Source organism: Strix aluco, chromosome 17, assembly GCF_031877795.1.
Source record: "Strix aluco isolate bStrAlu1 chromosome 17, bStrAlu1.hap1, whole genome shotgun sequence".
NCBI lineage: Eukaryota > Metazoa > Chordata > Aves > Strigiformes > Strigidae > Strix > Strix aluco.
This window is the reverse complement of record NC_133947.1, coordinates 4310450-4337431: the sequence shown is the minus strand read 5'-3', so window position 1 is coordinate 4337431 and position 26982 is coordinate 4310450. Positions and strand designations below refer to the sequence as shown.

The window sequence follows — 26982 nt, the reverse complement described above, 5'->3', positions numbered from 1 at the left end:
TGAGGACTTAACACTGTGGCTCTGGTTATTGTAATGCTTCATCACTGGATATTTTAGTCAAGCCTGAGAAAAATACTTCATTCTTAGTGCCACAGGGGCTCCCACCATTTGAAGGAAAGGGACTTTTTTTATGTCTTTTGGTGTATAGAGCAGTGGGGTCAGTAGCTGTTGCTGTTCCTAGAGACCGAGATTAAACAAAGAACAAACAATACTAATGTCATGCTGAAATCTGTTCACTTATTAATCCCTGTTATTGTGGGTATGAAAGGCTGCAGGTTCCCATAAGAAACCTCTCAAGTCAAACTCATTTCCTCACTGTATTTGGAACTAAGCAAAATTTACTTTTCAGATTGTCAGACAAGGTTCACCATGTCTTAAAAATTAAAGTGTTTCCACTGACAATTGCTATTTTAAAATATTATTTCAATATTATGTTAAGCCTTGAAAAACTGTCTGTGTGTGTAGAGTCTAGATGGAAACCATGTCACTGCTTTCTGCTGGAATTAGATACTCGCTTAGTTCAATTTTGAGAAAGTATTTATGAGGTGAAGTCAATGCTTACAAAACATGGTCTCTTATTCTGCAACAAATCCAATTGCTGATATTATGCTTTCATTGTGCTTATTCCCAGCTCCGGGCTCATGCAGTGGATATGAATGGAAACAAGGTGGAGAATCCTATTGACCTTTACATCTATGTGATTGATATGAATGACAACAGACCGGAGTTTGTAAACCAAGTCTATAATGGATCTGTTGATGAAGGCTCTAAACCAGGTACAGTTGAAAAAAAGTCTTAAAGTTATTGCAGGCTTTCAACCATCAGTCTGGCATGGTGGTTTTGCCTCCTCTTGAAGGTTTGCTGTTGCTGACTCTTTGTGAAGACTGAAGGAGGTGAGAACAATCTAGTTGGTATCTCTTTCTCTGGATGCAGAGAAAGTGCAGACTTGGGTTAGAGGGCACCTGGATCCTGGTGGTCCCTTCCTAGATGCGGAATTTGCAAAAGCAGCGGTTTTGTAGAGTAATGCTCTGTATTGCCATTCTCATACACTCGTTACACGTCTACAGGGCTGTTATTCTAACTACAGAGCACTGAAAGCCAGGCCGGCAGTGCCCTCTCATTGACCCTGTGCCTGAAATGCTGAATATCTGCCTCCTTGAGATTTAATCCAGTCATTTGCAAACTCAATATCTGGCACCCAGTCAGACTCCAAATAGGTCTGTGTCCCAGAGCGTGAAGAAAATACTTTTGTATTTGGGGCCTGATGCAAACCTATTGAAGTGGGAATATTCCCACTGAAATTGCTGGCTCATCCTCTGTCGCCAAGGACTTTTCTTACAGAGGGTGAAATTTTGAAGAACCCAAATTCGAATTTCAGAAAATTTATGGGTGAAAAACTAGTGAGGGTGTAAGCGATTAGTGAGGATGTAAGTGATGACTTCTGTGTGAACATGTTTATATGCATAGAAAAGTAGTTACAAGGGTCTTTAATGTTTACTTTTCAACTATATTGTTGATTTGTTATTTAAGTGCAGCATAACCCTGCAGTTTCCAATATGGTAGCGGGGTTGGTTTCGCTTATTGCTGAGCATAACTAATATAAGTGTATTCATTCTTTGAACATAAATTATACTGTGAAAACTGCCACTAGTACTATGGAAGTCTCCTGAAATCAAAGGCAGATTTTTCCAAGGCAAATTTTATCCTCAGTTGTTTGCCGGCTGAGGGGTTAAATACCGCGTGACTTTGTTTTGTGTCAGCAAGCATTTATCATGGCTTCTCCGCTGCCTGAGGTGTCATAGGGAAGTCTCTGGTGGCCACTATTTTTAACAAGGTGATTCGCAGTCGTGATTGATTGTCTTTCAGCATTGTGAGGAATGGGCTGCTGTGGTGCCACGTCGTGAGGACAGAACGTGACATTATTTTTGAGGACAGAATAGGTACAGCTCCCTTCCTGATATGCTTCAGGTGGTGACATACCGGCTTCAAAGTGCTGATCCCAGTCCTGCTCAGTAGACAGGACGTGAGAAATCCCTGAGCTGATGGCTCTAATGACATCTTCCTGGAGGATTTTACGGCTTTTGTTTGAAGGCCACTTTGGGGCATATCAAAGTTTGAAGATTGATACAACATTTCCATAGCAAATCAAATTTCTTACATCTTATTCTAGGATAGATCAATATTCAAAGTGTTCCCAAATGTTTTAACTAGCTCTGTTCATTTGTGTGAAAGAAGCAGTAAATTGCATCCTCTTCTGTCTGAAATCCAGATAAGCCTTTGAGCCAATAAATCAGACTAAGATAACTTTGCCTACAAAATACTTGTGCTTCTGCTTCTACCAGTGATTTTTGGTATTCTGTATCTCAGGCTGGAGTGCTTGCCTTTAAGGCAGGTGGGTAGAAAGCAATCTGGTTTTATTCAAAAGCAATTACATTTGTCTTTGATGTATTTGGGGTTTTTTCTCTCTTTCCTGCTTAATCTGTATTCTTTTAAAGGTTTTTATTAGTATTGAATTTCTGTTCTTTGCTTTTGTAGAACCTCCTGGGAATTTGAGTATCTGAGGCCCTCATTCTATGCGCTTGGCAATAAACACGATGTTGTGTCTTTGAGAAAGTGATAGGTCATAGAGTTACTGTGAATGTCTGCATGCTCCTCCTTTGCCTCAAAGTTATGTATCCCTGTTTTGTGTAGAGACAAGTCTAGACAATGTATTTAACTAGGCGTAGAACTTTTTTATAGTTCAAGATGCTTTGGAATATTATAATAACTAAGAAGGTACCACACCAGCCATTGCAAGAGATAAAATAGCAGCCAGAATTCATGATTTTTTGTGGCAGTGGTTGACAAATGAAAGACATTGCATATTCTTAGAGGTAACAGCAAAATGTGTTCAGTATTGATTTAGTGGTAAGTTCTGTATGTATATGCATCTATAAATATATATATGCATATATGTGTATATCCATGTATAAAGTACAGATTTGCTTCAAGCAAACTAAAAAATCTTGTTATATGTTACAGGAGTTGGGCATTCATTTTCCACTGTTCATTGCTATTGAACTATGCCTGAGGACTGAAAATGCTTCCCTGGATATCCTGTACAATTGTTATTTCTCACATCTTCCATATGCCCATTTATGATGGCTGTGATTAAAAATGCAGTATTACTCGATTACCACAGTATCTGAAATGTTCTTAATAATTTTGCACACCTCTTAAGAGAAAAGTAGCTAGAGAATTAGAGTATCCTAAATAAATGCTGACTCTGAGGGCAGCTAGTGTGAGCAGCCAATGACTGGCTGAAGTCAGTAGGAATTTTGCCCAGATTTAAAAAAAAAAAAAAAAAAAAGGACATATGGAGCTCAAGCTCTACCCATGGAAATTTTGCAGAGCAAGACCGTCAAAAATATGCTGTTGAGCACAGACTGAGCAGGGCACAGTGACCTTGAGCTGCAGGAAAAGCCCCTGTAAGGCTTTAGCAGGATCAGTAGAGCAGATCCCATTGAAGGTGAAAGGAGAGAGCTCTGCGGGCGGCACAGCACACCCTGGGGTGCGGGGCAAAGCGAAAGCCTGCGGAGCACGGGCGCTGCAGGCAGGGCTGTGCCTCCAGAGGATGCTGCACCACGAAGTGCAGCGTGGTCCCCTCTCAGCAGCCGGGATGCGGTGAGCTGGAAGAGAACAGGAAGAATGTGTGCTCCAGCCTGCGGCACGGTGTGATACTGCTGGACACTTAGCCTCCCACGGAAGAAGCAAGTTTGCTTTAGCCTAAAATACAAATATCCTTCAAAGGGGATTGTCCAAGAGCTGGAAGAATTGACAGCAATGTGAAGAGACTCATTAGAGACAGTCTGATGGGGTTTAAGTGAAGGGGCTTCCCAGACTGCAGAGCACTCAGACTGGCTGGGTTTCCAAGGAGCGTGCTCTCTACACTGTGCAAGTCACCTTGAAGCAACTCTTGACAGAAATAGAAAAGAAATCATCAAGTATTATTAATTATAATAGGTTGTTGTTGCTGGTTAGGATTATAATAACTTAATTGAAATAGTGTCTTACACCGTAGCATAGTGTTCTTCAAATCAGGAGCTCATTCTTGGTGGGGTAAAGTTCTCTGTAGTGTGAACATGTGTGTCACAGCCTGACCCCTATACATCCTCAAACGTGTGCTGGCTCTTAAACTGGATTGCATTCCTTTTTCCTTTTCTGGTACTTTCTGGAAAACATTTCAATGCATTTCTAGCTTATCTAGCCTAAGGTCATGCAGCTGGACAATTTAAATGTGTAAATGCAGGCCCTTCCAAAAATGCAGAAGAGGAATAGTGATGCAGGATTTTCTTTTCCACAGGACCATCTTTCTTCCTTACTCTCCCCCTCCACGAGTTGTTTTGATTTAACGCACCACTGTTTGAAATTGTATCTTAAAAGACCGTGTTTTACTCATATTGAATAATGTTTGCCTCTTTGAACCTTGCCTCTATATGAAGAACACAGACAAGTTTTCAAAATGCAGCTGCAAGCTCGAGCTGAAATTCCCCTGGTCCCTCTGGCAGCCTTAATCAGCAAAGTTCTCCGGGAGCTGCAGAAGTTGCCTTTCAAGCGCCGATAAAGCGGGATGTGTTGCATGGTTTCGCTGCCCAACGCCGCCTGCCCTGTGGGGATCCTGCTGCCCTTTCAAAGCCCACATCTCTGAGCGGCACCACACAAGCCTTACAGCAGGAAGGAGCTGTGGTTTGAGGTGGATTTTTCCCCCTCTGTACACCGCCAGTTACTGCCTGCCAGGAGCCCAGCCCCTGCACTTGTACTGCGGGGCTTGCAGCATCCCAGGGGTGTCCCTGGGGAGTGTCATTTCAAAAGAAATTCTACAATTTCCCCAAAATATTGCTCGATAAGATAGAATGAAAATGCTCAAATGTAAAAGAAAAAAAGGGAGTTTAATCACGAAACAAAAATGTGATGGAGAAGAATTATTTTGGTCACTGCAGAAGCTTAGTTTTGATATAACCCCCACAAAACGTACCTTACGGTAGGATGTGGATGTCTTACTTAACTGAAGCGTTCAGTTCTGAAAAGGTCAATGTGAAATGCTCTGCAGTGACTTGAGTGCTTTGCTCTGGGTTGTATCTATTTTGTTTTAACAGAAAGATTGTCAAAAATTAACACATCTCTCCAAAACAATTTGTTCCTGTCAGACTGGCCTTTTCCCTTCTCATTCATCCTTTCCACTTCACTAACTCTCTGGGTACATCTTGGTCCAAGTGGCTTCTTTTGAACTAGAGTTTCATCCAGCTCCTTCTTTCTCGTGGTGTTGTGTAGGACAGTTTACTCCTGCCACCCTCCCTGGGAGTGGTGTGAAAGCATGCTAAGTATGGGCAGTCCTCCAAAATAAAGGAATATTAGTATTTCTTACATGAGAAATGTTGTAATTTAAAATTTCCCCGTCTCCTCCTGATTTCATGGAAGTCTGATACAATAATTGTTGATAGCATGCCACATGAAGAATGAAATAGCTGGGAGCCAAATCTATATGTGGCAAATTGAGTTAAAGAAATCTCATAAAAATAAGCAGTATATAAAAAAACCAAGGATTTTAAAAGCCGATTATTCTACTAGTGTCCCAGTTTGTTTATTTTATTTCTATGCCAGCAGAGATTCCCTCAGAGATTAACACCATGGACTAATGCACAGATGGGGCCAGAAACTTGAAAGTCATCTGAATATTAAGAATTTAAATCTTTAGCCTCAGTGATTTGAACAGAAAGCCAATTATGAGGCTGAATTAGTTTTCAAATTAAACTGCAATTTAAGGCTTGTGAAATTAATCTTTTAAGGCATATAGTTGCATTTATATATATATTCATGGGGAGAATTTGGATTCTGCAGTTCTGTTTTGTTCCTCTTCTCTAACCTGACAGTACAATTCATAGAGATGCCTGGTGGCCTGCAGGTTGTTCTCTCCATGAAGGATCAGAACGGCTGTTGCTGGGTGGCAGGGGAGGAAACGAAAACAGCAGCACCTGAGATCTGAAGAGAAGATGTTTCATTTTTAAAAATTAATAGGACACTGAGAGAAAACCCCTTTCTTCCATTACGACCCATTCCAAAAACACCGTAGTGCTGCTCATAATTAAAACATTCAGTATTCTTTTACCAGCTTGGAGGTAAATTAATTTTAGTACTCCTCATTTAGAAAGGTCCTAATTCAATAGAGCACCCGAACAGGCTTGTGGCCCTGGGCTGACTCGGCTGCTGGTGGTGCCGTGGCACGAGAAGACCAGGGTGTGGGCCGGGTGCACGTCCCCGTTGATAGCACTAGAAGCTAGAAATAATGCAAGCGCTGGGTGTTTCAGAGAGACCATGGAAAGGTAAAATCTTCAAGAGCCAGAGCAGGTCTCAACAGATTCTTCCAGTCATCCCAGAGCTCCTCCCAGGTTGGGTGTGTTACTTCTGGGTTCATCGCAAGCCTAAATATATGCATCAGTTCAGTGCCATCTTCTGCAGCTTGAGTAGGTGCTACTCTTACCCTTGCACTTCATATGCTATTAAAAATGGCTTTGTCCAACCCAAGTCTATCCTCTCACACATTACACATAGACTTAGGATACACAATGTTCTTTTTTAGGTTCTTTTGCTCAGCCGAGCACAATTTTAAGATAAGAAATTGTTTTTCTGCGAACACATGTGGTAGTGCTTTCCATTTTGTTTCGAGGTGAGTGGTTATAAAATCTGTGCTCTTAATTTCCTTTTCAGAAGCATCCAGTCCCAAGAGCAAGGAAGTGAATTATAGTACTGTAGGTGAGAAAAAAATGCAAATCCCCAGACTGATGGTTTTTCCCTCCAGAAAAAATGGCCGAGTTGATATAAAGGAAAAAAATGTGGAAATCATGTTCTGAGACCACTCTGGAAGTTAGTGACAACACTGCAATAGTCCACTGTCTCCTTTTAACCAGCAGTTACAAATAGCGTAGTATTATATATATCATAGTATGTATATTATATTATATTACATTCTATTACATTACATTATCTTATATTACATTATGTTATATTGTCAAAATTCAAGGGTTGCATTTAAGTCTTGTGGCAGATGTGTTAAGTCTCAGGTTCTGTGCAGCTGGGTTCACTAGCTGCATATGCGTTCAGTTAAGCATGTGACCTAGCCGTACTGTTAGGCAGTTTGGTGGTGCTGTTCAGGATATCTTGTCCTAAGTGACGCTTTCTCCATTTTTTGAATTAGCCTCTGGGAATTGAGAGGATTCATCTGCAGGAACTTAGCTGAGCTGAGGCTCGTCGATTTATGGAGTCGAAACTATTTGCTCAGAGGCTGAATGCGCGTTTGTCCATCTTGAGGTTTTAGTTCTGTTATTTCTCTGCAGTACGTAGGGTCCTGGTAGGCTGCAGACTGCTGTACAGGAGTTATCTTCAAATCTGGCCGTGCCCGTGTGTATGCTGCAGTTGGTGCATTTTCTTTCCCAAGATATTTATTTCAATTTTTAACAATAAGAGGTATTATTTCAGTTCCAGCCGACAGCAGCCTCTTCAACTTGCTCAGTCTTCTCTCCAGACCCGCTTGCTCTCTTCATTCTCATTAGATTGGCTCTTGCCTTGTTTGAGGCTGAGAATCTGATGTCTCCGCTAATTAGGAAGTGGCATCCTTTATGAATTAGGTTAGCTGCTTGAAAGGTCAAAATTTGCCAATGATTACAAAACTAACAGTGAAAGAGAATGACAGCAGCTATCAGTTATGACTGAAGGAATATCATTCAGAAGGAAAGTGCTGTTTCTATTTAGTTTTCTATCTCGAGTATGTGGGATGCAGTTTAATTTAAGCATATTTGCAATTTATTACATCTCCAGTAGAGTTTCAGGCACTTCTGTCATCTTGATGTCTTGCACACGTTCCTGTTTACCTGTATAACTCCACTCAGCACCTTTGGTGAGTCAGCTCCCCATTTTTCATTTGAAACTCTTAACAATGAGTATGTGAAGGTGCTTCAAACCTCTAGAATGTGCTTTATTTTTTTTGAATTTGAGGATACAGGTTCGTTTGCTGAGATGTTTTAGTCTTTAACACTACAGCAGTTCTCCAAATACCGTTCTCAAACTCGTGCTTACTGGCAAGGTAAGTTCATCCGTAAGGAGCTCTGTGCTGTGCCATTTAGACTGCCACTGGCACCCCAGGTAGGGCAAGTAACACCAACGTGGGATGGCCCAGCACCACTGCAACCTGCGTACCTGGAGACAGCCCCCTCCTGCCCCTCATCTCACCTCCCCACCTCGGGAATGGAAGAATCTCATTATTGATCAGTTACAAAGACAAGTAGCACAAGCACAGTTCAGCATGTTTATTGGTAAAAAAGATCATATTTTACATAGGGAAGCTGTGTACAAGCAATTAGGTGTATAGTTGTACTCTGAGGACTTGTTCAGGATCCCATCATACTTCTCGTTGTAACTTGGTTTTGACATCTTTGCTTTTCTAGTGTGCTATCTTTCTGTTCCTGAGACCTTGTTGCAATGAATTAAATCACTTAAAGGGTGAAGTGTTCCTATTGTGAGTAGGGGCATGAGATTCCTGTCCTCTGTGGGGAAGATAACTAATAGCAGGAAACTCTTCTGAATGCAAAATTTTATCTTTAGGAAATGTTGTAAATTTTACACTGGTTTTCAGTATTTAATCTTCCCATCAACAATTACTGTCTTCTCTCTGTGTAGCATCGGATGCAGAGTATTCACTAAGTGAGCTTTCCAATTTGGGGGTAAAAAAAATTAGGAGGAAGGGGAGATTTCCATTAGTACAAAGCCATTATTAACTTGGGTTAATGAAGATCTAATGTAATATGGCCATCACCACATGTCTGCACATAATGATTCAATCCTTTTCTATGGGGAAATGATTAAATTAAGTATCTTGTAGGTCAAAATTAGACTGAGAAGGTTAACCAACCTTTAATGATTCTGCAACCATTTACCAGCCATTAAAAAACATAAACTGTAAGATAAAGCTGAATAGAGAATCAGCGTTATCAGTAAAAACTGGATGAAGTTTTAGCTTTTTCTGTTTACATCACAGAAGTAGACAGAGAGGATTGTGTATTTTTGTAGTGATATGTGGTATAAAGGGCAAAGCGAAAGGGGTTTTTATCTTTTTTTTAATTTGGATTCCTGATAAGTGCCCATTAGCTCTTTCTTTTAACATGCATTAAATCTAACTAATGGATATCAAACCAGCTTAGAGAAATGGTAATTATAAAGCAATTGTAACAAAGACTTTGGGAGCACAACTGTGCTAAGATATTGTTTGTATGCCTTAAAACCGTGAAAGCTCAGTCTTTACAGAGAAATGAAGTTGCTTAGATGGGAGAGCAGAGATTGCAGACAACGTGATGTGAATTAGCAGTCCTTGGCATGCCTTGGGACTGTCTGAGCTGGAAAGAATTGAGCTGATTCTCAGATTCCAGGGTGATTTGGGGGGGACATTTGTTTATGACTGTATGCTTATCTGCTTATACATAGGCAGGGCAGATATCTTTCTTGGTTTGCTTCTTTTTTTTTATTTAACATGTACAGATCAAATGAGATATAGTAAACGTAACAAAATCTTTTTGCAGTCTTTTACAAGCAGATGCAATTAATTTTAAAATTGATAAAACTGAATATACAGGTAAAAATTATCTCCCTTTGCTTCCACCCCCCCGCCCCCCAGATTCTGTAAGGCGTTATTTTGTCTGTCCTGTAGAAAGCTTAATTAATCTAATGGGAATATTTTTCTGTAAGGGTTGTTTTCAAGCATCTCATGTGTCTTGTCCATTGTTAGATTGAAACAAAAACGTCATTTGACAAAATAACATCTAGGAGATTGCAGTCTCTGGGAAATCAAAGGGAATGCATTGTGAAGTTGCAGATTCTTGGGGTCTTGCCTTTTATTGATAGATCTCCTTCGTCATGCCATACATTAATTTTAACTCAGGTGATATATGAACTTGGCACATTAGTTAATGAAAGCTAATGCACAGTAATCTTGTCATCACTAGCTGTGCATGATAATTCAATCTGCTTCTCAGAAGAGCTGTTCAACATGCAACAAATTTGATTTAATATTGACATGATGTACTAGGTTAGGTATTTTATTTAACGTACCATGTGCCTTATTTGATGAGAAGTGTTTTTCTTTCAACAGGTTATCTACCTGAGTTAGTAGGCCAGGTGTGTAGTTTAATCCAGTTAGATGAAACACCGTCTGGACTGGGTATTCGTTATGTGATACGCTGTGCAGACTGGGACAAATTCCCGAGTTTCGGCACTTCATGCATTCATTTAATGTTGTCAGTGGGCTTACGAGCAAGCCCTTCAGAGCAGAAAAATAAAGCTAATGCTTCTCTCACACACTGAAAGCATAAAGTCCCTCTTGCCCCATTTATTACACCTCTCTTGTAGCTCCATCACCACTGTCAGGGTCTGACCCAAAAATGGCAGAGTACAGTGTGGGGGTCTCGAGTGTGACTTGGAGGAGTTTGCCCAGTGTTTCAGGTCTGTAGTAACTGCTTCCAGTCTCTGCTTGGATAGAACATAGGGATTAAAAGACAGTGTGGTTAATACTGCAATTTCCACAAAATGCATATGCACATCCTGCAGGCAGATTGGGCAGTCCGTACTTTTTCACTTAAACCCAAACAATACCAGCCGCAATCCTCAAGCGTGTAAGTACTGTGCAGTCTGACACTGTATATTTGCCTAGTTTGTGTAGTAATAGAGGCTGCATATGGGGATGTATTTCCTATATTTTAATATAAAGTATATGAAGATATATCCCCATGCACAGGACACAGAAACATGGTATTACTTACTTTTATAGCAGGTAAATCATCCCCAACCATCTTAGTATAGTGAAAGACTTTATATAGCACCCAGAAGATGCTAGACATTGTAGCAGTATATATCCACATCGCTCTGTTGAATACTCTTGTGCACAAATATATGTTTATGCCATTCACTGCAGCACACAGGTATCTAGAGGTTATGTCTTGCTTCAAGACAGACTAAATGTACAGAAAACTGAGTGGAACCTATATGGTGATACAGGTTACAGCAGCTGATCCCCTGGGAGTGGTCCTCGGGAGTGGTACCCTCAGCATGGGCAACAGGAGATGCCATCACACTCTTGGGTCAGTATTGCCAGGTGGGAAATGTGTGTGCATAGGAACAGGAACGGACGTATCAGCCACCATCCAGACTGCAGAGAGGAGGGAGTAATTTGCAGCCGCTTTACAGCAGACTGTGGTCAGACAAGCAACCCCAGGGAGAGCCGGGGAAGGAAGCGGCTGCTGCAATTCCATCATGCGCTGCAGAGTGCTGCAGCCACACAGGGCCCTTTGCAGAGGACGTTTTATTAAGTTACAAGTTAGTAATTAATGCCAAGTTCCTCTGTTTTCTCTGTGGTTGGGTTTCATAATAGAAATTAAAGATATGAGATAGGGAGCAGATTGCCTCTTGAAATACAGCTCCCCAGTGCACGGTTCATGACTTTAGAGATATCTGTCCAGTCCCATCTCCCTTTATGAGGACGTAGGTCAAACACTGTTGAAATAGTCCTTCTTCTAGAGCAGGTGTGTTCAGTCCAATGCTGTACTGCAGGAAAGAAGCAAAAAGGTGAGAGAAAGAGTGAAGGGGATCTACTATACACTCCATCCACACTACAGCTGCTGTCAGCTCACCCTGTGCCCCACACAGCTGCAGCCTCATGGGTTCCCCTGCTAAGCTGGGAACCCACCATCTTGCACACAACCTGATTTATTTTGGAAACTACTGTGCAGTCTGAGAGATCCCAGATGAGGAGGGACCACAACTGTGGGGCGTCCTTGTCTGAACCTAGTAGCCCCAATAACTTTCCTTTCAGAGCTGTTTCTTGCACTAGAAGTGAATCACAAAATAGCACCTGTTTTCTGGAATATGTCCTAAGACTTCACATGTCCTAAAATAGAGTCTGTTTTCCTCTTCCATTTCTGTTTTCATTAGCCCCAGGTTTTGACATTCTGTTCAGAGATATTTTCAGTATAGAATCCATTAAGATAACATAAATTCCAAATCAAACATCTCATTCAGCGTATTTCCTATTTAAATTTCTCCTGTACATTTCCCCTGTACTTATCGAAGGGTTGGCTTCTTTATTTGTGTCAGTTGTCTCATGATAACTGTTTTTTACAAAAGAGTGAAAAAAGAATGCTTGAAGAGAAAGGAGAAAATTCATTGCCTGCACAGCCTTGTTTCAATTCAGTGTTCCTTCCCTCTCCTGAAGTTTATTGATCGGAAAAATGTTAAAGTTGTTGAATAGTTTGTTTTCATTTCACAAATGTGAATCAGGATTATTGCAGAAAGATAGGAATGTATTCATCATTAGAATTTGCTTTACACATTCATTTATTTTTTAATCTATAATTCTTATTGAACTAAGAAAACTCACAGGAATATGTATCACCACAGGGAACAAAAAGAGCCTGATTGAGCCAGATGGAAGGAGATCAGCAAAGCACTTTGCACAGTGCAAAAATACAAACTTATGAGGCCACTTACTGCTAATACTGAGACATGTTGTTTTCCCAAAGCTGGGGAAGATCCTGGGGGATTGCCTACATGCCAAGTGGCTGAAAGACACTTGGCTAGGGGACAAAATCTGGGCATGCTGCAGCCATTGGTAGATCTGCCCTTTCAGAGCATGGGGTATTTTTTAAACTCTTGCAAACAGATGCAAGCTCTCCAGCACTCTGCTTTCTCTGAACTGGAAGCTTGGTAGCTTTGTGGCCAAGCTGGGGATCTGGGCTTATTAGATGAGACACAATGCAATGGTGATGTAGCCACATGTCCCCAAGTTTGCCAGTGGCTCACATCTAACCAAGTGGGCAGAACAAACTCAGCTCTTTTTGTAAAACACCACGTGGCTCCATCTTAAATCAGCTCAGGTTCTTGTTGGGACCACTCTGCATCTCCTCCAGCACGGCAGGCTCATAAGTTGGTTCATCTGTTCAGAGTTCCCGAGTGAGCAGCGTTCAAGCGGTACCTCCCATCTTTCCATTGATGCTGTTGGGTTTGGTGGTCACTAAACGAGGTTGTGTCTGGTTTCACTGTCTCTCTTTGCCTCCCACTCCTCCTTTCAGGTCTCATGTCATTAGATTTATCCACTGTTGCAGATTGCTTTTTGTAAGCGGTATGTGTCTGCCCTTTTAGTCATTCTCTCCTACCAATATAACAAGTGTAAAGCTGGGCCTTGTGAGCTCTGGGGGGTCACAGGACCATGCAGCTGCAGGAGTCCATCCAATCAAGTAACATCTTTTACCCTCATAATGATAATTTCCCACTTTAGCAAAACACCCTGCTGCCAAACTCCAGTGATAATGAGCCTGTCAGTGCATCAGTGCGCTCCCAACAGTATCTAGAAAGTAAGGATTGTTTTTTGCAAGGCAAATGAAGACACTGATGATTAGCCAGAAACAAACCAACAATTCAATACATCGCTGGCCACACATACCAAATCATTGATTTTCTGTCCTGCTGGGCAGCAGCTGTTCTGTTTGCTCTGCAGAAATGTTTTTTTTTTATCTCCAGAAGGAGCCAGAAAGGTGGTTGTTTCTCCAAGAACTGGAGGCAGCAGACAGTTGCTTCCTGCACTGGACATGGGCACGTTGATGGTGTCCTTCTGAAGCTGCTGAGAAGTCTGATAGGCTTTCCACTGTTAAACTCCACTTCTGAATGCATGTGAATGCAGTGATTGGATGGAAAAAAAATCTCCTGTGAGAATCTATGAAATTGCAGGACAAAAAATGCTGCCCTAAAACTTACAATCACTGAAAGAATTAGAAGTTAATCATAGATATCCTCATATGACTTCTCGCTATGTACCAGTTATGTGTAATCAGTATCCTTACAGATCATCTAGTCTCAGCAGTGTTGCTATTTTCATAATCCTCGCCTTGCCTAGCTGGCTGGATTGAAATGGGATGTCTACTCCATAGCATTTCTGAATAAAATGCATGACCCCAAGTCAATGGGACTGCAATCTGCTCTACAGTGAGACAGTCCTGATATTTTATCTTTTCTTGTTCCAAGGTACCTACGTGATGACAGTGACGGCAAATGATGCAGATGATAGTACCACAGCGAACGGGATGGTGAGGTACCGAATCGTGACTCAGACTCCACAGAGCCCATCGCAAAATATGTTCACTATTAACAGCGAGACAGGAGACATTGTCACTGTGGCTGCTGGACTTGACAGAGAGGTGAGTTTAAAAGCCACCATACCAGATTTCCCGTTGTTGAGGGTTGATGACTTGCAAAGCTCAAATCCTGTCCTGAATACTAAGCCTCTAAAAGTTTGAGTTGCCACGTGGAGATTGTGGTCTTTGCTTCTGCAGCAACTGTGGGACATCATGGCTTTGATGTGATATTTTTGTCTTAATCCATAACAATCAGTGAAACCCTGGGAGAATCTTCAAACTCATGATAATTTCCTTCCGTAAATTTGTACAACTCAAAGATGTAGAAAATACTCCAGAAGGAGCAGGGGGATGCATAAGTTGGCATTTGTCCCCCTTCTGTCAGGGGCCAGATTAAGTGCCAGACATCTGTAGCCCTTTCTAGACCTGTCTTGCTTACTTCTTTGCATGTTGTCTTTGGAAGCAGTTACACAGCCTGTACTCAACACGCTTTGCATGTTTCATGATGGCGTCCTTGTGTGATTTACAAACTAGGAAAATGTCTTCCAGTGATCTTGGGTTTGTGTGAGGCTCTGCCTTTAATGCCTCTTCCTCCTGGCATTTTGCAATGTACAGCTTATCCAAATGCAGAAGAAATTTCATTTTTACTGACAAAAACATACTCTGCCAGTGTAAGCTATACAGTATGATTCTCAGAGCTCTGCCTTCTCTAGTTGTGAGTATAGCTCAAGGACGAAGTATTTATACCTCACACATTAAACAAAAATCAATGTAGCATCAGCGGTGGGTTGGAGTGACTAGGGAAGGAGGGGACAGGAGTCAGTGGGTGTGAAGGGAGAGGCGGAACTTAAGTTCTGGGGTTTTTCCCCATTTGACTGTGCGGTTCCTGGAGTGTGACCTGTCCAATGCCATGAGGAGATCTTGATCAACTAAGCGATGGGAAGGATCATTTGTTCGTTGAGCAAGCAGCCACAGATAGTATGGTATGTGTTAAATGCGAAAGGATGTACATAGTCTTAGGCTCAGATGTTTAAGTTCAGGCAGTCCCCAGAGATAACAAGTCCAGTGAAATCCATTTTGAGAGAGCCCAGCATGCTGTTTTTCTGAGAGGAGCCACCAGAAACTGGTTTTGTTCTCCTTTCTCTCCTTTCCTGCCCCGTGACTGATGGCAGGGACAGAGGGAGCGGGGGCCCCACACTCAGAGGATTGAAAACCTCCAGCTCCGAAGACATTTTTTTCACTCGCACATCAGCCCCAGTGGCACTTTTTTGGCCCCGCTGCAGAGTGCTCTGCCAAACGCCGGCCGACAGGCACTGCTCTGCCAGGGTTTGTGCCCATTTCATTCACATGTCTGGGGCTGCTGTTTTGTTTCAGAGCTGCACAGTGGCTTTGGGAGAAATCCCGAATGCGGCTGCGGAGGCTGCTGAGAGCGGATAAAAGCACCGGCAGCAGCTCAGCAGCAAGCGGAGTGCCCTGGGGCAGCCACTGGGACTGGGGGGGGCTGCTGGCTGGGAATGGCGCAGATTTGGGGCTTGCCCAAGGCACAGTTTCAGGGCGAGCTGACCTGGGGGTAGATGCTGTGTGAAACAGCTTTCCAAGGAGAAGGTCAGGTGAGCGGAGAGCTTTCCAGATGTGAAGACAAGAAGCAGAGCTGGGGGAGCAGGAGGAGCACCAGAGCCTGTTCCTTCCCACCTGATGTGGCAGACTTTGTAAGCACAACCTAGGGCAGATTTGACCTTTCCCTGCTCTTTTTATTTAGAGAACCAGAAAGTTAGCTGAATGTTAAGCAGGTAGATTATCCTAGGCAATGCTGAAGCCTGCAGTGTGCTTGCAGTCGAAGAGGAGAAACAAGGGCTGTAGAGATTGCTGACAGCCCTGGCGGGGATGGTGGCAGAGTACTCGAAGGAGAGATCTGAATTCTGGCAGGAAAATGCTGATTTTATGAAAATGACAGAACTGTTATTGCCCCCTTGACATCAGTGGGGGCCAGCATTTTAATGTAGAGCTTTACTGATAGAGAAAGGTCATCGGTTTATATTAATTTCAGAGACGTAGATTGGGGTAGCTTGGTGGGAAAGAGGTTTTAATCTCAGCAAATCAGCTGAAGAAAGAGGCAGGTGATAATTAGGGGGAAAGGATAAGGCAGAACGGTCATCTTTTTTCAGATTTATCTCGTGTCTGAAGTATTTTAAAAAATGCAGGGGAACCATACGCTTCATGTTAGTTCCCCTGTTGCACTGGGTGTGGGAAATCAAGGCAAGCTGGCACTTCGTATGTGGAAATCTGGTGTTGAGTGTCCCAAGCTGAGTACCAGGTTGGACAAGGGACACTTGGATCGAGGTAGAACAACCAGCTCTGGGCACAATCCTGGGGCTGCCCTGAAGCTACGGGACGTGCTTATTCCCAGCGCTCTCTGCTGCGTTTCAGGATTACATCTGGAATTGGCAAAAGTTTCTGTTTTATTAACATAAAATTGTATTAAGTCTAAACTGAAAACAGTGTTTAAGCACTCCCATAACTGTACCACAGATTGTTTTTTTGTTTTTGTTTGTTTTTCCTGAAATCTTGAGAAAGCTATTAGAGGAGTAAATTTGGTTTTGCTGCTGACATTTTCTTGTTGTTAGGAAAAGGAGCCGAAGAGCAGTATTTGGAATGCAGATTTGTGTAAATTAAAATGTTAACAAATCTGACCTATTCAGCTGAAACTACTACAACCAAGATAAATTCCCTGGATACCAGTTATTTCTCCAAATGCTTATTGACACATTTATCAGTGCCTGTGACACTATTACGTTAAGCTGTGTTGAAACAGAACCAGGTTTTCAGTCTCCATTCGACCCTCTACATTGCTCCTGCGATGCAAAGGCGCCTCAAAGCAGGTGCGAAAATAACTGTCAGAGCTATTCTGTATCTGAGAGACAGGTCCATGTTCCAGATCCAGCATTTGTCTTTCAGAGGGGAAAAAAGTCACTTCAGGACTGATGTTTCTAGCTCAGCATTTCTGTTCCATGCTCATTAAATGAGACTTCCCAATGCTCTCAGCATCTCCACTTAAATATTGGTTTTTTACTGGTTTCTTACATTACCTTCAATGCATGAGATGTCCAGGAAGCTGGATGAAGCGTTCCAGCTCGTTTTGTGTCATGAGAAGTGTTTTGGTTAACCTACAAGAAGCCTATTTTAAGACAAATTCATATAGTTTGCTGCTGTTTCTTAAACCCTCATTTCCACAAACCAAAGAGGAAATTAAAAACTCAGACTCTCAAATTGTGCTCGTCTCTCTAAATGTGTCTGACACTGAAGATAGCAAAATGAAAAGCCAAGGTATTAAAATATTGATGGCTTTAAAGTTATCTTACCTGGTTCCCATTAATCTGGATGTAAATATGGTTACAATGCTCTGTGTCCATTCACTCATTACGACTGCGCTTAATTGAATGGATCCCCAAGGAAGATAAAGATAATTGGACTGCACTTCATAAAAATTATTAAAGGAGGACAGTTTAGCAACAGCGTGATTTAAGCTCCTGGATGCCTAAGAGTGAGAAATGCCAAAGGTGGAACAAAGGAACATCTATCCCTTGAACTAATAGGGAAAATTACAGGGATTTAGAGTGCATCAGAGGTTCAAAGGTACATTCAGAGAGCCAAGCTTAGATGAAAAAGTTAAAAGCAGATACTTGCTCTGATACAGGAAAACGTCAGAGAAACGTAGGAAATCTCTAGCTGATTTAATGAAACTAGGAGGGAAAGATCAAATAGTGGTAGGAGCACAGAGTGTGTGGATTAATAGGGAAGGCCGTGGATACATGAGATGGACAGGTTGTAACAAAGTTCAGGGGGTAGGAGGGCATCGTGCTAATTTATTTAATTTTTGGCAGGTTGCTGCAGAAATGGGTGGTACTACTAGGAGACGCTACCCAACTGATAGCTTAATTTAGCAGTGCATCTGAATTCCAGATTTCATTGCTCTTTTTTCCCCCGGGAAGAAAATAACAAGAGATAAAAAAGGGTCAGCTGTCCCCAGCTGAGGCTTGGAAACAGGCAGAACATTCATATTTCTGTTTGCCATTCTGAAAAGTAACATTTCTCCTTATAACCATGGAAAAGGGACCAGATCTGTTCTGCGTGCTAGCTCATTTTTTTCACTGCCGCTCACTCTGGCGTCCCAGGCGGGGATCGAGCCCAGACTGTCAGTCTGACAGGGAGCTCCTGGTGCAGTAATCCAACCCCATCAGCTCTTTTGATTTCTCTGGTGGCAGAATATCTGTCTCAGTAGCACAGTAAAGCTGCACTGGGGCTATAGTATAGGCAATAGCATCCTCTGAAGAGCTTCCCCTAAATATTTTATGAACAGACTTCGAGCAAGCAGGAGGAGAAAAAAAAGAAATGAGAGAAAAGGAGCTGGTTGATCCCACACTCTGCTCGCAGGCCAATAAATGTCGAGACATCTCAAATGTCATCGAGGCTTATTTGAGATAATAAGTATTTTGGCTCTGCAGTGCTTGTAGTCTAATGTTGCTAACTTTTTGAGATCCCCTTTAGAAAGGAGTCCCTTCCTGGCACATTCATTTCATGTTGAAGAAATGAAGAAAGTCAGGAGCTCCGAGTTGCTTCTTCCGAATTTCTGTATGTTTATATTTCTTTTAAAAGTGATTGGATCTCTGCTGCTGCAAACGCTTTTAAAAATACATGAAATCCGATTCTATGATTACTACACTTGGCTTTCCGAAAATGTGATGTTGCTAGTCTTTCTCAAGTGAGTGAAAGATAAAAGAGAGAGCCTGCCAACAACTGAGTTAGTGACTTATTTTATTTATGAATGAAATGGCAGGATTTTTGTGGGGAAGAGGAGAAGTTCTTCTTATTAGCAGAGACAGTTGATTTCTTTTCCAACACTCTGGTTTTGGTGCAGCTAGGCATTTCTGATAGAGCAGAAATTTGAACTGTTATGTTAAAAAAACCCAAACGGTATGCTGCTCCTCCGGAAACTGAGCGGGAATTGGTTTTTACCATCTGTAGTAACTATTTTGAGTATATTTATCTCCAGGTCATTGTAGTAGCTTTTCAAAACCTCCTTGTTACTTCATTTCAGATGTTGGCCAGGAGTAAACAAAGCATTGCAGTGGTGACAGGAATTAGCTTAGCCATTGAGACTGCTATAATTCATCCTTTGTGAAACAGTCCCATAGATAGCAATCCACTGGTTTGAGATTACCCAAATACAGTGGTTTTAATCTGGGTTTGTCTCTTCCAACCAGCCAATACTCTTAAGTATAGCCAACAGGTAACGCAGGCTGAGCCTTGCTTTCTGTACTAGAAAACTTCCCTCTGACAGGAGAGTCCAGCAGCTTTCAATCCTTTTTCCACCCCTGGAATATAACAAAAGGAATTTATTCTGTTCTAAATTATCGTTGGCTGTGTTAATTATTTCCCCTCACTGCATATCAATGCAGTGTTCTGCAAAGCTGCGCCTCCTCCTCTGAGCAGGGCTGGAGGAACATCTGCTGCAGTGTGAGACTGAAGGATCTCGACGCGATACGAGTGATACATGAGTGAATCTGTGCAGATTATCAGTCGTGTATGTGTACTGACAAAATACAAAGAATGAGGGAAAGTGACATCTAAATGGCTTGACTGCATCCTAAGAGTTTCTGTTTCCCATTTTCCTCACTCAAATTAGCCATCTCCAAGGAGCAGTGAGGACTAATGCAAAATTGGTAAGAGGATGTCACCTTCTGACAGGCACAATCTAGCATGCACCGTGTTTGCTATTTGTATCTATTGCAGGAGTTCTTTAAAGCGAGAAGGATTCTGGTTTTCATGTTCTCTCCATTATTTTTTCGAGAGAAGAACTAAAACAAGGTTGTTAGATTCTCCTGAGCTACAAGTATCTTGCTTTTAAAGATGAAGTTCCTGTATCTCTGCATTAAAACATGCAGAAAAATGCATCTACAGCTGAGCTCACAGGAGAACAAGAGTGAGAGATTAACAATTATTTTGCCAATGAGGCACATCTATTTCTGTGAATCTGGACCACAAGCCCCTGTATTTAGCTTCCAGACTTGTAGGCTCCCAAAGTATTTTACAATGACTGAAATGATGAAGGACTCTAACAGACTTCCAAGGGTAAATGGCTTTTCCACTTCTCACAGCATTCAAATAATGATTGGAAGTCTTTGTGGAACAGTCTTCAAGCCAGACATAAACTACTGAACTCTTAGCAGAGGTAAGCAGGTGAAATACTATAGCATCCTCTGTACAGCAGGTTGGACTCTGTTTTACTTGTCCCTTCTAGCCTTGACCTTCATGTTTCCAAAATGTTTCCCTTTTCTGTTGACAAGCAGTTCTCCCCAGCCCTGTCGCACAGCAGGCTCTGCCCTCGCTGTCTGCCCGGCTGCCACACACCATCCCAGGGATTTGCGGAGCACAAAGTCATTCTAGGGGATGAAAACTACTCTATGAAAGTCATTTATCACTGAATACTGTGTTATTCCTGATACCTTGTAATTTTTCAGGTCCATGTAACAAAAATGTAAATACTGAAGCTTTCTATATTAATATGCCTGAAATCATTACTTAAAGATAAAACTGGTTAAATTATTCAGTTATAAAATTATCCCATTTCCACAGCAGCATATCCTGTCAAAGGAAGAGCTGATTAGCCATAAGCTGAATTTAGCCAGTAGATTTATGCTTGATTCTAGTTTACGTTTCTATATTGTACCTAGGACTGATTTGAGCTTGCTCCATCATTCCAGCATGAATTTCATTTTCTTGTTACAGACAAGAATGACCTTTTTCAGCAAATTATGGTGAGAAGCACTACCACTCATCACTGAAAGTTAATTTTTTTAGTGCATTTGGAAACGCATCGCGCACCCAATGGAGGACCACTTGTAGTATTGTGAGGTACCAGAAGTTAGCAGATGGGGAGGACTTGAATCTGCTCTGAGTGCTGCTGCTCCAACATTGCGTAGTGGATTTCCTGGTAGCCTTTATTACAGAATGGGAAAGGTGTGAGCGAAGCCTCGTCATAGAAATAATGCCATTTGTTTTAATTAAGAAGGGAATTATGTCAGCAGCTCTGAAGCCTTGTTACAGTACCTAGAAAGAATATGTCTCCCTGTTTGCATTTCTCAAATAGCTGTGACTGTGTGTCTTCCTGGTGGGTGTTTCCAGAATCATCTATAACCTTTGGTCTTCTGCATAATTGCTACAACTCACTAAATATGAGTTTTTAGAGCTCTTGTATATGGAAAGGTTTTTTTGATTATTTTTCCTTGATCCGATAGCTAGGTAGACTAGCAAGAACAATAGAGGAAAGGGTCTGAGCTGTGGGGCTTGGGAGACAATAGCATGAGTACGTGTTTCACTAAAAAAAAAAAAAAAAAAGTGTGTTTGGAGATGATAGGAGAAACTTTTAAAGAACAAAAGAGCTTTCCAAAAGAAGAGGCTGGTAAATAGCTTGGAACCTGTGGGAGTCCAATGAGTAGATAGGAAAATAGCCATAGTATTTACTTCCAGAAAAAATCACCAGCAAGATGAATGGGACTCATATGTAATGTGCTGGAGACCAACTGGTTACACAAATTTTGATGATCTGTTGGCGCAGTTTGAATGTGAGTTTGTGTAAGCTCAGCTTAGCTGTGGTTTCATCTGCACGCATTCACTCATTATCCTCTCTCTGTTTAGACACTAATGGCCCTGTCATCACTGGGGGGTTTAGGAACTTAATAACATTGACAAGCAAAGAGAAACACTAATGAAGGAAGTAAGACAGCGCAACAAACATGTATTTAATCATACTGCCTGGACAGGCCGAGCACGTTTTATGGCCACCTCTGTTGCTAATCCTTGACTGATAGATGTGTGATACTTAATCCTTGACACCTGTGCTTTTGGGGAAGGAGCACTTTGCATGCTCTGGAAAAACATAGGAGAGCAGAGCCTCTTTGTTTAAGCAAGCTGCTCATTCTGATAGTTTCCATGAAACCTTATGACTCTCTTCCTGTTATTTCAGTCTGTGCAACACAAATTCTTTGGGATTCAGAAAATCACGGACAATCTGTCACCAGAATAAGCAGTCCTACCGATTTTTTAATGCTAATTTTGAACTTGCCTTCAGTAATTCTTCGCCTTGCTGTTGGCATCATGGAAGTGCCTTATTTGTGACTGGGACACGCTGTGTCTTCTTTGCCATTCCTCTTGCCCTTTGAAGGAGGAGAGCATCAGAGCTGTTTGTGAGGGATGAGGAAGGACCCGTGATTTTGTGGCCATGCCAACCCTCTTGAGAAGTTGCTTTCACGTTGGCAGACCAGTTGCTGAGGAGGCTTCATCTTTTCTGATGAAGCTGACAGTCCCTGTGCTCCAGTGAAATGCAGCTGTCAGAGGAGCTGATGGGGAGCCCACCTCGTCACCACAGTGCTGCTCTGCAATAAATATCTGACAAGGTGATCTGCCGCACACAGCTGGCATTTGTCTTGGCCTTACTCCTGTCCAAGGGCATTTCATTCCCCATCAAATTATGTTTTTAATAAAGAGGATCAAATAGAGCAGTGGTGTGGCTTTTATCGGACTAGTTGTTCTGTGAAGTTTTTCAGACTGAGTCCTTGTGAAGATGTGCACGGAAGGATGCTCTAACCACAGAACAGAGAGAACCAGTGTATAAAAGAAAACCTACAGCCAGTTTACATCTCCCATGAAGGTGATTCCACCAAGAACGAGTCCTACGCTTTGGCTGAAACGAAGAGTTTCCTCCCACTCAGACAGTGCATATGGAGCTATTTACTGCCTACTGGACTAGCTCCCCAATTTTTTTTTTAAATTCTTTTTTTCTGTGTGGATTAGACTCTCTTTTATACACCTGGCTTTACAGAATCATAGAATCATAGAATAGTTTGAGTTGGAAGGGACCTCCAAAAGTCATCTAGTCCAACCCCCCTGCGCTGAGCAGGGACATCTTCAACTAGACCAGGTTGCTCAGAGCCCCGTCCAACCTGGCCTTGAATGTTTCCAGGGATGGGGCATCTACCACCTCTCTGGGCAACCTGTGCCAGTGTTTCACCACCCCATTGTAGAAGATTTCTTCCTTATATCTAGTCTAAGTCAACCCTCTCTTAGTTTAAAACCATTACATCTTGTCCTATCACAGTAGGCCCTGCTAAAAAGTTTGTCCCCATCTTTTTAAGCCCCTTTTAAGTCCTGGAAGCTGCTCTAAGGTCTCCCCAGAGCCTTCTCTTCTCCAGGCTGAACAACCCCAACTCTCTCAGCTTTTCTTCATAGCAGGGGTGCTCCAGCCTCCTGATCATCTTTGTGGCCTCCTCTGGCCCCACTCCAACAGGTCCATGTCTTTTCTGTGCGGAGGACTCCAGAGCTGGAGGCAGGACTCCAGGTGACAGGACACAGTACTTCCTTTAAGTATTGCTAGCATTCAGATGCTATAGCCTCTGCAGGAGGTTGTACCGATTCACGTGTTAAACTGTAATGACTTATTCATATTTGGGCAGCCTACTGAAGACATGTTACCAAATTGAAAAGCTACATGATTTGGGGTTGACCTATTCAGATAAAACAAACCTTTGAGTTTAATTGGATCCGATTATAGAGTCTGAGCAAGAATAGGACTGATACCCAACCTAATCCGTTCTCTTTTTTAAAATGTGTAAATCTTCAGAGCCTCTCCTATAAAATGCCACATATACTAATAGTCTATAGACCCTTTTCTTTCTTCACACACATTTTAGTATGTTCAGAGAGTTCTGGTGCAGACTGGTTGCACTTGTTTCAAGTTGGCTCATGAAATCCCACCTCTGACTACAGTGGGTTGGCTTATACATTATTCAATAGTAAAATCCCAGCTGGAAGGGGGGGGGGGGCGGGGAGGGAGTTAAGTATCGGAGTGAAAAGCTCACCGGGTCCTTAGCATAATCTTTGTGGTTCAGACCTGCATTTCTTTTTCCATTTGAGCTTGTCTTACAGTGGAGAATAGTGTATCATTCCAATTTTAGATAGAAGACTACCTGCTCGGCTCAGGCAGATTTGAAGTTTTTCTTCTGGTACGTCACATACTTTCCAACAGCCCCTTCCCCTCTCTAAAGGGATTATTGTCTAAATCTGCACCAGGTCAAGTGAAATAATTAAACACAAGCTGGCTCCACTAATTAACTTATCCACAGACCATTGTCTATTATTAGCATTTTAAAGAGAGACTTTGTTAACTCTTTCTTCCTAGACCTAGTAATGTTTTTTTTTAATAACAAAACCCATTCCTGTAAGTTTCTTTGGCTACATTTCATACTAAAATATTATCATCAGCATGTTTGCCAGAGCATGAATGAGTTTACAGGATGTTTGTCTGCAGCAGCTACTTTTCTTAACAGAACATAAGAAAAAGGCAGCTTAAATGCAAAGGAATGTAAATGTCAGAAGACCAGATATAGAGCCTTGTATTCTGAAAGTATTCTTAAAATGGGAAGTCGTAAGTGTAAACAATGAAGAGACTATATAATTAAAATGGTGATATATCTAGTGTCTTTATGGTACATCTCATCAGAGCTTTGGAACAGCATCAGGATCACAGAATATGGAGTTGATGGGGATTCAGTACTTCCAAAAAGGCAAAAATATGTGCACAGGGACAAAAATGTGGGAGTTTGCTATTCTGCGACATGAATACTGTCTAATTCCTTGAGTTCTGTACAAATTAGTATCCAAAAAGGAGGCAGAAGGTGGCTCTTTGAAGGGAAGAATAACTGTTCTTGTTAGACACTTCCAAGCATCACTAGACTGACTATAAATAATCATAATGTCAGGCACCGAGGTTTGGGATATTCCCCATTCACCACATGTTGGGAGAGGGTCTCTTGGATAAGGCCAGCAAGGTGTCATGTGCAGGCAGGCCGGAGCTGTGTGCAATTGTTCCCAGAACTGCACATTAAAGCATCTAGGAGCTTGTAGTAGCAGAGCAGTGATGTGGTTTGTTCTTTTGTCATGGTAACCTCAGCATTTTTTCTCCTAAATTTTAGGCTAAATATTTTCCTTTCATTGTCGTTCTGTTATTCCAATTTTTTAAAAAAATGTGGGGATTTAGTGTAAGAAATCTTCATTAAGTAGAGTATGTGTCAGTACAATGATGTTTTATTCAAGCTATTCATGTTTTGCACTTAAAGTGCTTTCTGTTCCAAATGCTTTTCTAGAAAAATAAACATAGTTTTCAGTTAAAGTAAACAGGTCACATACTGAGTGACCTCAAATCTGATGGCTAAAATTTAGAAGGGGAACTAATTGGATAAAAATGCAGTGACTCATATTATCCAGACATTCAATAAGTTGGCCTTTCCAGTCTTAATTTATACAGCTCTCTGAAAAATAAATAGATTGCAGTTTCGCATTCATACCAGCATGGAATTCATCTCAGTTTATGAGGAAGAATCTTTTAATGGTTCAAGGTTTGGGCAGATGCTCAAACAGAAGTGAACTGACCAGATTTCTGTTGCCTGGGGGTGGATAGCAGGGTTTGTAACTCAACTGCGAGTGACTCTTGTAGAATTAGTAAAGCTTTTCTGGTAGATGTCTGCTTTTCTAAAGGGAGGGTTTGATACCACCCAAGCAAGCATATGCCAAATACAATGCCTGCTTAGGCAGTGTTGTTTTCGCCTTCTGAAGGTGAATTTCAGAGAGATAAGAGCAGCATCCTGTGTGGTTTGCTTGCAGCAGAGTGGAGCTGGCCCAGCTGTAGAGATCTGCAGTGTTTGAAATATCCTACAATACGTTGTATGTGTTTGCTCACGGGGGAGCTTGTACTGAGGTGAAGTGAAGTAGTAGATGAGAGGATACTCCACGCATTATTCATTCTGGAAGTGGTTTGTTTTGGAGATGTGTATGTTTCTGCAATTATTTTAGCCATTAAACTTCAGCCCTGAAAACGCTTTCATCTTGGCTGATTCCATCTTTTTGTGGCCATGGCAATGCAGAGGAGTGTGATGGGAAACGCATTATTAGATTTGTAAATTATGTGCATTTTTCCCCCCTCAATGTTTGATATCAGAAGACATGATGTTTGACAGAAAAGGTAATGAACAGTATTTGCTTGTAAATCAGCAGCTCGATGTGGTTTGAATGAATGCATATTTGAGCATAAAGAGAAAGTCGGGAAGGGTTACCAGTGCTCCTCACTCTCAGAAAATCTGCCCTACGAATGAGAAGTGGAGGCAGCTTCCATCAGCATTGCTGTAGAGGCACTGAATGGCTGCATGACTTCAACGTATCCTCTGTCTGCAAAGCAATCCCTGCCCTGGCCACGGCGCGTATAGACATATCTAAACTGACTTTCCATGAGCGAACTTCACCAGTGCTGGTAAAATAGCTTGAAGAGCAGGGAAACCCGCAGGATGTTGAATGGATCTTTGGGTAGGTGGCTCACCTGCAGCTCCTTTGGCCATGGCAACATTTCTGTGAACCCCCAAACAAGAGAGCTGGAGAATCTCTCTGCTGTATCCGTGTGAGCAAGAGTTGAAGCATCAGCAATCATTTATGCAGATAATCCTGATTAGGCAGGAAATGCCCCACAAAAGTTTCCCACCCTCAGATTAGGACAAAATAATGAATTTTTAAAGTCGTAATTACAAGTCAGAAAAAAATCTGGAGAGAATCAATGTTTTTATTTTAATAGCTACAAAAATGTCACATTGATATTGATCTTTTAAATGATGTTTGACATTTTAAAAGATCAATTTTTGTCCAAGTTATCTCAAACGATTAAAACCATTTTAAAGAG

General features: G+C 41.8%; 1 protein-coding gene across 1 annotated transcript in view; it reads left to right on the top strand.

The window, feature by feature from the left end:
* CDH4 (cadherin 4) overlaps positions 1-26982 on the top strand; it is a 466125-nt gene that overhangs the window by 366744 nt on the left and 72399 nt on the right. The window contains exons 6-7 of the mRNA XM_074843142.1: positions 632-776; positions 14095-14267. Of these exons, the coding sequence (XP_074699243.1) occupies positions 632-776; positions 14095-14267 (318 nt within the window). The remainder of the gene's footprint in view (positions 1-631; positions 777-14094; positions 14268-26982) is intronic.